Source organism: Pararge aegeria, chromosome 23, assembly GCF_905163445.1.
Source record: "Pararge aegeria chromosome 23, ilParAegt1.1, whole genome shotgun sequence".
Lineage (NCBI taxonomy): Eukaryota > Metazoa > Arthropoda > Insecta > Lepidoptera > Nymphalidae > Pararge > Pararge aegeria.
The window spans coordinates 9989405-10000000 of NC_053202.1; the positions used below are offsets into that span (position 1 = coordinate 9989405).

General features: G+C 37.0%; 1 protein-coding gene across 1 annotated transcript in view; it reads left to right on the forward strand.

Annotated features, from left to right (window-relative positions):
- The first annotated feature begins 425 nt into the window (after nucleotides 1–425).
- Nucleotides 426–10596, forward strand: part of LOC120634103 — a 34453-nt gene continuing 24282 nt past the window's right edge. Inside the window, exons 1-9 of the mRNA XM_039904496.1 lie at nucleotides 426–481; nucleotides 2788–2939; nucleotides 4193–4269; nucleotides 6229–6446; nucleotides 7058–7231; nucleotides 7885–8046; nucleotides 8670–8842; nucleotides 9565–9645; nucleotides 9888–9943. Of these exons, the coding sequence (XP_039760430.1) occupies nucleotides 479–481; nucleotides 2788–2939; nucleotides 4193–4269; nucleotides 6229–6446; nucleotides 7058–7231; nucleotides 7885–8046; nucleotides 8670–8842; nucleotides 9565–9645; nucleotides 9888–9943 (1096 nt within the window). The 5' untranslated portion in view covers nucleotides 426–478. The remainder of the gene's footprint in view (nucleotides 482–2787; nucleotides 2940–4192; nucleotides 4270–6228; nucleotides 6447–7057; nucleotides 7232–7884; nucleotides 8047–8669; nucleotides 8843–9564; nucleotides 9646–9887; nucleotides 9944–10596) is intronic.

The following is a 10596-nucleotide window of genomic DNA, read 5'->3' on the forward strand; positions in this document are numbered from 1 at the left end:
TTTTCTAAAAAAGTTTCTTAAAAGGTCGCTCAGAATTTTTTTAAATTTCAATAATTTAAAAGTATTTTTTTTTCTCGTTACGGTATATTTTTATATACCAAAAAAAAATAAGTTGCCGAAAGTTTCAATTAAAAATTCAAATTTTAAAAGGTCGCTAAGATTTTTTTTAAATTAAAATTCCAAATATTTTTTCCTTTTATTTAATGAAGTTATCCTTATATATATTTGTTCACCAATAGGTAATTATATATAAGGGTATAACTATTAAATTTAATCATCTATCTGGAGATATTGGATTAAGTAGATTAATTTTGTTAAGTTCGGCTATATGTCATTTAAGTCTTTTGATTTATACTTATTCTTCACAGCTTTCCTTTTATCAGTGCATATTAAAAGCAATCCGACACCAAGCAGGTTGTTCCGGAATCAAACACGAAGGATTTTGAGAGGCCGCGAGGTAGAAGATACAAGGCCATACATGGTAAGCTAGCATCAGTATAGCCACTATATGTTATTGGTAGATGGAAGTATAATTAGAGATGCGCCGAATATCCATTCGGCTACTTATATTCGGCCAAATGATTCGATGAATGAATGAATAAACTTTTATTGTACACCAAAGAAAAAAAAAGTAGTTACAGAGATATAAATACAAGAGAGTAAGTACAATTTGGTGGCCTTATCGCTACATAGCGATTTCTTCCAGGCAACCGAAGGCGTAAAAGGAAAAAAAACATAGAAAAGAGGTAGTCGGTGCAATCAATAAGATTTAAAAATTATACAAATATATAAATAAAATATATAACTATAATATTTATACATAAATAAATTACATTCAAATACAAATAAGATATAATCGTACATGAAATTACCCACAATTAATGTATATACTAAAAATCATATACAACATATATAAATATGTAAATATATAACATCCTCAATTTATATGAAATACATAAATAATTAAAATTACAGATTTAAAATGATCCTCTTCAGCGATGTTCGGCTGATAGAGACATCATCATCATCTGTCTGCGCCTTTTCCCATCATCTGGGGTCGGCTCTCCTTGTCCGTTTCCTCCATTCAAGACGGTTTTGAGCAGTTTCCGCGTTGATATCATTTAGCTTCAGGTCATTTTGGACCGTCGTTAACCAGGTGGCGGGGGGTCTTCCGCGCCCACGCTTCGTCGTCGGTATGTCCAGGGCTACTCGTACCATGTGGTCTGCGGGTCGTCTGACAACGTGTCCATACCAGCGCAATCGTTTTTCCTGTAATTTATGAACGATGGGAGTGATTCCATAACTACCTCTAACATACTCGTTCTTGATTTTGTCGAGGCGGGTGACGCCCGCTGACCAGCGTAACATGCGCATCTCAGTGGTGTGTAACTTTGTGCTGTGCTTTTTGGTAGCGGCCCAGCATTCCGTACCATACAGTATGGCAGGGCGGATTGCAGTTTTGTATAGTTTCCCTTTGATCTTTAGGGGCATTCTTCTGTCACACATTACGCCTGTGAGCTGTCTCCACTTATTCCAGCCAGCTGTAGTACGATAAGTCACGTCATCGTCAATTTTACTATCGTTGCCTATTATGGATCCGAGGTATTTGAATTGCTTTACTGTGGGAATACGAGTATTATTAATATAGAATTTAATTTGGGCGGCGTCGGTTGTACCATCGAATATGCAGGACATGTGCTCAGTTTTTCCTCGGCTGATTCTAAGACCATTCTCTTCCAATGATGTTATCCAGAGATTTAATTGGCTTTGTAGCTCTGCAACAGTGTCAGATATGAGCACGACATCGTCTGCGTACAAGATGTTCCAGGGTACGGGTCTTTGACAGTCTTTCGTGAGATAATCCATGGTCACATTAAATAACAAAGGACTAAGTGCGGAGCCCTGATGTACTCCGACTTCAATTGCAAACCCATCACTAGTTCCAGCGGCGCTTACCACTTGAGTGGTAACATTGTTGTACATGTCCTGTATTAGACAAATGTATTGTTCGGGAACATTTTGTGCTCTCAGCGACTGCCATATCAAATTTCTGGGAACATGGTCAAAGGCCTTTTCTAAATCTATAAAGATCATGTGTAGGTTGGACTTGTTAATCTTCGCTTTTTCAAGCATGATTCGAATGGTTTGTATAGCATCGGATGTACCTTTGCCCGTGACAAAGCCGCACTGATTGGGAGTTAACTCAACGATGTCTCTTATTCTATTATTAAGGATTCTTTCCCAAATTTTGAACGTATGCGACATAAGTTTTATGGCCCTGTAGTTATTGCAGTCCCTGACATCTCCTTTGCCCTTATAAAAAGGTACTAAAAAGCTTAGTCGCCATGAGTTCGGAATAGGCTGACCAATAACTAGTTTATTAAATAGTTCAAGCAACCAGAGTTCTCCCAGTTCTCCTAATCGCTTCCAGATCTCGGCTGGAATTTCATCAGGGCCTACGGCCTTATTGTTCTTCATTTGTCTGATTGCCTTTTTGACTTCATCTATAACAATGCATGGGACAGGACCTTGAACTGGTGTAGGCTTAGCGCTTTCATGTTTTATGGGGTGGGACACGTTTAGAAGATGCCGGTAGTATTCCACCCACCTATCTCTTATGTGAACGTCTTCTGTTAATAAGAGACATTAAAATTATTTTGTTTTGTTGCCGAATATATACGGCAGGGTGAATACTTATTTCGCGAAAAACGTAAATCTTGCAATCACTAAACATTGCGCCAGGAATGTTTTCGATATTTTTTAATTAAAATATAATATATACAAAAGGTGTACCTTCGGCCTGCGCTCAATGGTCATACCATGGGGGTCAACTCCAACTGGTTGTGTGGTGGTGTGATCATACATTCCCAGTACATCCTGACATCGGCTGCGTGCATCGAGGATGCCAAGCAGTTCTACGTGGTCTCCGGAACACATAGGTATTAGTTTTACCAATATAAAAATTATGAAAATACAGAACAGCAGGAGCATAAATAAATAAATAAGTAAATATACTACGACAATACACACATCGCCATCTAGCCCCATACTTCCAAAGTAAACGTAGCTTGTGTTATGGTTACTAAGATTAGCTAAGGAATATTTTTGAGGATAAACAACCAGACACTGAAAAACATTCATGTTCATCACACAAACATTTTCCAGTTGTGGGAATCGAACCCACGACCTTGGACTCAGAAAGCAAGGTCGCTGCCCACTGCGCCACTCGGCCTTCAAAATAAAGTAAAGTAAAGAATCTGTATGGTGTCACTTATAATTTCTTCAATCCTTATACTACACACCAAAGTGATCTTTGGCAATGTGCCCTCTACGCACGTTTCGCTCCGAAACCGGAGCATACCCAGGAGATTATGACTTTACAATGAATAATCGATAACAACTACTCATTGTAAAGTCAAGTATAGCAATAGCAAAATAGAGTGTAGCAAATTAAGCTTAATTTTCATAATATATTATGGATTTACGCAAAGTAGCGCCTGCTTCTATCCAATATCAAAATTCAAATTCAAAATTCATTTATTTCAAGTAGGCCTAGTTTATAAGCACTTTTAAAACGTCAAGTCAGTCTGTTTGTCTACCACCGGTTCGGAAGGCAGATTCCACTGAGCCGGCAAGAAATTCAGCGGATTGCTCTTCAACAGCATTTTATAGTTTAACAAATCTTTAAAAAAAATCTGTTTTTTGAGAGTTACGAGTAGCCTGCTTCCAAGCAGACTTGTCGTTAAGGAATTCATCAATCGTGTAGTAACCACGAATAATTAAATTTGTTTTAATACATTGTCATGATCATTCATCATTCATCTTCATCATCTATTATCATTCATTATCATCCTCATCCTATTATCTAATAACCCGCTTTTCAACAGCAATACATGGTGAGGAAACCACCATGTAACTTAAAGTCTGATTTTGAAAAAAGAACTAAGCCGCGGGTATTTCATAAAAAAGAAGAAAATAGAATGCAACAATCTGAACTTTAAAAGTCACAAAATTACTGATTTATTTATAGACGGATTCTAAATTCTTTTAAATAACAAATTGTCGAATGAAATCTTTGAGACGTATTTCCATTAGTTTTTTTTTATTATTTATTTATTGTTTTTTTTTTTAACTTACGACTAGTATTACAGGAAGTTCAAAGTTTTATTAAGAGCAATACATATATTTACAGGTGGCTTCCATTAGGTGAAGAAGATGAATGTGTGAAAAATGGTGCAAAGAAAGCCATTTGGAAATGTGTACCCAAAGGTAGAGTTTCTGGTTTAAGATATTAATTGTTCCATAAATGAATTTCCACTTAAATGGAACTTACAGGCTTACAAAAAGAGGGTAATTATATAAAGTTGCATCTTCGAGCGCGCTATGGAGGGTAGAGGTAAGGAGAGTCATCTTATATGGGAGAAAAGTTGAAAAAGTGTCCAGTTGTTGCGCTAAATAACAGTTCAAAAATCCTCCACAATGGCGCTGGTGGATGCACAGGGTATGGTATGAATGTAGCAATCGTAGATGAATTGAAGTATGCCGAGTTAAAAAATTGAATGTCATTATCGACTAAAGTAGTTAATTATTGAGAATTTCAACAACTTACGTTGTACAAAATATTGTGGTAAATATAACCTTACTTCCTTGTTTACCTTGTTTATTTTTCAAGCCTACTCTAACAATATTTATATTTGGCGCTTCTTTCTTCTTTTTCATATACACAGATGACTCTCCTTACCTCTACCCTCCATAGAGCGCGCAATAAATAAATTGTAAATTGTAAGTGGGTAGTTTTGAAGCACCATCGTATCAAAATTATATCGACGGTCAACTGCTGACGCGAGCCGCGGCTAAATCACTGCATAGGTAACATGGATTCATACACAACTTTGAAACGTTTTCATTGAAATTTTAGGTATTTTATGTATACTGAAGTATTCATTTGCAACTTAATAATTGCTTATAGCTCTTGACAGCCCATTAATAAAAATAAATCAATTGGCGGCATTACTATACTTATTATACCTTTCCAAAAATTACATCTTGAGGTTGTAAGAAGTAATGGGAAGGTACAAATTGCTAAGCTAATTTATATTAGTAAAAATTTTAATAACAGAACTTTATTGATAAGGAATTAAACTGATTTTATTTATTAATTAAACTGATAACATAAATAGATTTGACCGCCGAATGGCGCAGCGAGCAGCGATCCTGCTTTCTGAGTCCAAGGCCGTGGTTTCGATTCCCACAACTGGAAAATGTTTGTGGGATGCTCTTCAGTGTCTGGATGTTTATCTGTATATTTTATATATTTATGTATAATATATTCATACAAATATTGATCAGCTATCTTAGTGCCCACATCACAAGCTATGCTTACAGGCTAAATGGCGATTTATTATGCATTGTCGAAGAAATGAAATATGAAAACAAAAAAACATAATAGTACTATTTATTTCTTTCTTTGCGAATTTCGGTTAATATACAGGTCTTAAATACAAGCTCACAATATTATTTTATATTGTGAGGTTTTTATTTATACCAGACTCGACCAAGAATTTGCAAGTTAAAAACGATTAAAAGTAAGTGAAAAGTGAAAATGAACGTTAAATATTTGTCGTTCATTTTCACAGTGTCGTTCATTTTGGCAGTGGACCTGGCTGAAAGGAATCAAGAACAACAGTGCTGGTCGATCGATCAGTGCGCCGTGCAATAATTGTTGACATTAATATTTCACATGACGATAATCTGGTGAAAGCTGAAAAGAAAAAAGTATCTAAATACTTGGACCTTGCTCACGAGACTACCCCATGTGGAGTGCTGATTTGACCGTTATTGTTCCGATAGTCGTTTCAGTCAATGGTCTTCTTGCCGAAAGCTTTGACCAACATCTTAAGAACCTTTGCTTGGTTGTTGGATCAAGGGTTGGTAAGCCAGTAGTCCTTGAAACGGTTTGTGGCGTGTATTGTGAGGAGGTTCCTTACTCTGGAGCCCTGACTCGGATGCTTGGTCATTCAAAAGCCAGAGAGGTGGATGTTTTTTTTATAAATTTTCAATAGTGTTGTTTCTATTTATATAACTTAACATTGTTAAGAATTAATAACAACAAAATGAAAATCAATAAATGATAGATCTTAAAAAGTAGGACTTGCACAAATGCTTGAAATAAAATTACTATAAAAGCTTGAAATAACAGTTCTCTTAATTAATTAATTTAACTTACAGATTATGTTTTCGATGGGAAAGACTTCCACAATATACGCTGGATGATAAACGATATAGCCGTTGTCAAAGTCGATGAGGAGTTCAATTTCGAGAGACGTATCCGTGGTTGCGATTTCATACCCAAAATGATTTCGTATAACAACCAGTCTGAAAGTCTAGAAGCTCCTGGAACAGTTGCTTCCATCGCTGGCTGGGGATCTGTTGATAGGTTTGGTGATGTAAGATAAATCATTTTGAATTTCTCAGGCTTTATTAATCGTAGTGTAACTGGACTAAGACTGCTTGAAGGTATAGGTACAGAACTTGGTGAACTAGTAAATTTTAGGATCCCAGGAACCGTAAAGTTCGGTGTTAGTAAACCCCTAGCTAGGTGGATAAAAGGAGGGTGGCGAATTAAAGGGGAATTTGTCACCCAACTAATGACAGGCCTAAGAATGTGGTGTTCCGTGTATCGCACGCCTCTGTGGAGGATTTGGCAGCGATCAGGCCATTGATGATAGGACCCGGCAATCACTGGGGGGTCAAAACCTTGGCGAGAGTGCGGTGAATACGCAAGTGAACCCCGTGCTCTCACTTGTGCACTTAGTGGGTGCAAGTCCCACATAACTACTCCGTTTCCCCAACAGAGTGCTATGCGTCAGGCATTTTCTCAGTATAAAAAAAAAAAAAGTTGGATAAAAGGACATCAAAAGAATAAAACGGGTGCGGGTGCGTTAATCAGAAGCGGTATAAGATCGCGAAGTTACGAAATACCTACAAACGATCCATTAAATCCTTCATAATAAACCTTTACAGCTTTACCTTGTAAAACTGTATTTTTCTTTTGTAGACGTTCGGGCGTTCCACAATGAATTCGCCTGAACTTCTGGAGACTGATGTTATTCTTATATCAAAGAAGAAATGTCAGCGGCAATGGCCGGAGCGATACCACCAGATCATTCAAGAGAACATGGTTTGCGCTAAAGATGGAGTCGACACTGATTCTGTTAGTCTCCTTTGTAAGGTACGCGCATTTGTTTTTTTTTGAAGTACGCTTATTGGGTGTTTAAAATTGCAGCTTGGTAACTATCACAGATTTTTTTTTATTTATTCCATTACAAGTTAGCCCATGACTGCAATCTTATCTGGTGGTAAGTTATGATGCAGTCTGAGATGGTAGCGGGCTAACCTGTTACGGAGTGTGGCAGTTATATTTAACCCAAACTACTAATCGGTTTCTACGTTACATCGTACCGGAACTCTAAATCGCTTAGCAAAACGTCTTTGTTGGTATGGTGGTAACTAGCCACAGTCAAAGCGTCCCACCAGATGATACCAGACGTATCGATGGCAAAAATATAAACATTTATTTTAAAAGTATTATAAAACTTAACTTAACTTTACTTAACTTTTTTTACGTTACCCACGTTTTTCGTAATTATGTTACGGTTAATTACAAATCCCGTGGGAACCGTTTGTTATCCTGGAATAAAGAGGATTTGCTACTGTTTACTCCAGGAAAACTAAATATGTAACCGACAGTCTTTTCTTTCAACTAACTCTATGCCAAGTTCAAGTAGATAGGTTGCTGAGTTATGGCGTAAAGTAACGACAAACAAACAAACTCACACTTTTGTATTTATATAATAGTATGGAGGTATGGATTAATTCCAACAGGAGAAGCAGATAAATTGTAAGGAACTGGTGTATTCTGATGAAGAGAAAGACGAAAATCGTGCAAGAAAATTCATGTTGGATCCGAACAACTCGCAAATACATTCGTCAGGTCATTTGAGCGATACACGGAGAGCGAAACAAACGTCTGGAGGATTTTGTGAGGTACCCGAGTAGTTTTATGCATTTCTAAGGTATAAATTTATTGCTACTAAATATTATGTAGAAATTAAAAAAACTTAGTAGCAAAATCATCATCACATAAACTAATTAGGCCCACTACAGAGCACGGATCTCCTTTAACAATGGGAAAGGGTTAAGGCCGTAGTCCACCACGCTCGCCCAGTGCGAATTGGTGGACTCCACACACCTTTGAGAACATTATGTAGATCTTTCAGACAAGCAGGTTTCCTCACGATGTTTTCCTTCACCGTTGAAGAAAGTGTTATTTTATTAACTTAAAACGCACATAACTTAGAAAAGTTAGAGCTGTGATGCTGTTGTGTGTGCTGGGATTCAAAGCCGATCTGAGCTGAGAAAATCTGAGCCCAAGGACGTGGGTTTGATTCCCACTTATGGAAAATGTTTGTTTGATGAGCATGAATGTTTTTCAGTGTCTGGGTGTTTATATGAATATTGCTATTTATTTATGTGTATTCATAAAAATATTCATCAGTCATCTTAGTACCCATAACACAAGCTACGCTTACTTTGGGGCTAGGTGGCGATGTGTATATCGTCGTAGTGTATTTTTTTTTTATTATTTTTTTTATTTATGTTGTCTGTAGAACGATCATGGCGGACCACTTGTGGCGGGTCACGGCAAGAGTTCCGTCGTTATCGGAGTTATCTCCGCTTGCATGACAGCAAACATAACACAGAAATGTTACGGACCATTCCTCTACACAAGCGTATGGCGGAATCGACATGTTATTAGTTGTGCTATTGAAAAAGACATTGGGTAAGATCTTCTGCTTTTGTAATAGGCATTTCCGTTTGAGCCAAATCCAATCCAACTCTACTTGAGCGAAGTTCGACACAAACGTTCGAAATCCGCTCGTTCGTTCAAACAAAGATACATCTCATCTTTGTTTTTTTATCGGTAAATGCTGATGACTAATTTATACTAATAATTTAAATCTGAAGAGTTTATTTAGTTGAATACACTAATCTCAGAAACTTATTTTTTTTATATATAATATCACTCAATGATCAATAGGAGCAAAATATTTCTTTTGACAGCTTTCGTTTTTTGCGTTAACGTTATGCAAATATTGTTCACAAAGGAATTGTTTCCATTTAAAAAAAAAAAGCCCGCGACAGCATACGTTTATCATTTAAGGTTGTTTATCCTTTTCCTTTTTTAGGTTGGTAAGTGAGCGTGCATCACAGCCACTCCGGCTGTGATGCGGTTGGTTTTGTTGTGGGTGAAGCAGTGGAAGTGGATGCGGTTGTGGCAGTGGGAGTGGCTGAGGGTGTGGCTGTGGGTGTGGATATGGTTGTGGCAGTGGAAGTTGCTGTGCGTGAAGCAGTGGAAGTGGATGCGGTTGTGGGTGTGGCAGTGGCAGACGGTGTGGCTGTGTGTATGTAATACCTAAATTAGATACTTACAAGAGTGTCTCTAAGTATCTAATTTAGGTGTACAAAATATTAATTAATATTTAAGTTTTTATTACATTTTAGTGTAACATGCAGAAAACTGTTGAGGTCGCTAAAGACGCGTATGGTTGAAACGAAGTTAGAATGGCCGATGCGTCGTGAAGGGTAATATTACTTGACCTTTAATTTAAAGTTATATAATATTATTTCAGTTATAGTATGGTAATAACTTTAATGGCAGATTCATTATGAAAGGTATATTATTTAAAATATTATAAACTTGCATGCATTACATTATAATATAATAATAAATACTTGCATTATTACTCTTAAACTGCTTTTACCTGTTCAAAGTGAAGCACGGTCTTAATAACATTCGCAGTCGACATTATTCTTTATAATTACAGACCCGAATTATCCATGAATATATCCAAAGAAGATACTAAAGTAGAAAAGCACATAAATATTAATGGAAAATAAATAGTATATTATTGTATAAAGAGTTTTATTACAGTCCCCTTAATTAACTTAATTAAGTAAACCAGTTAACTGGTGTTATAATTTTTTATTTATATATGCCTGTACATAGTGAGCAAATAACGATCATATCAACCCATTACAGGGCACGGGTCTCCTCCCCCAATGAAGGGCTGTAGTCCACCACGGTGTCCCAGTGCGTATTGGTGGACTCCACACACCTTTGAGAACATTATGTAGAACTCTCAGTCATGCAGGTTTCCTCACGATGTTCTCCTTCACCTCAACGGTGATATTTTAATCAACGCAAGTGATATTTTAATCAATTAAAACGTACATAACTTAGCAAAGTTAGAGGTGCGTGCTGGGATTCGAACTCGGCCCCCCGAAAGTGAAGTCGAGCTCCTAACCACTGGGATATCACCGCACTAATACAGTCCACGGCTAGACTATATGCCTCGACCAATGGGGGAGGGTTTGCCCATAATCCCCACAGTGGGCAGACGAGTTGGTGATCCCAGTAGAAGATAGTAGTAGCAAAGAAGTATACATATATTATAATCAAAATATGTACACAGTTATAAGAAAAACAACAAAAATTATAGATGCTTTAGAACTTTCTCGAAAACTAAAATTGAA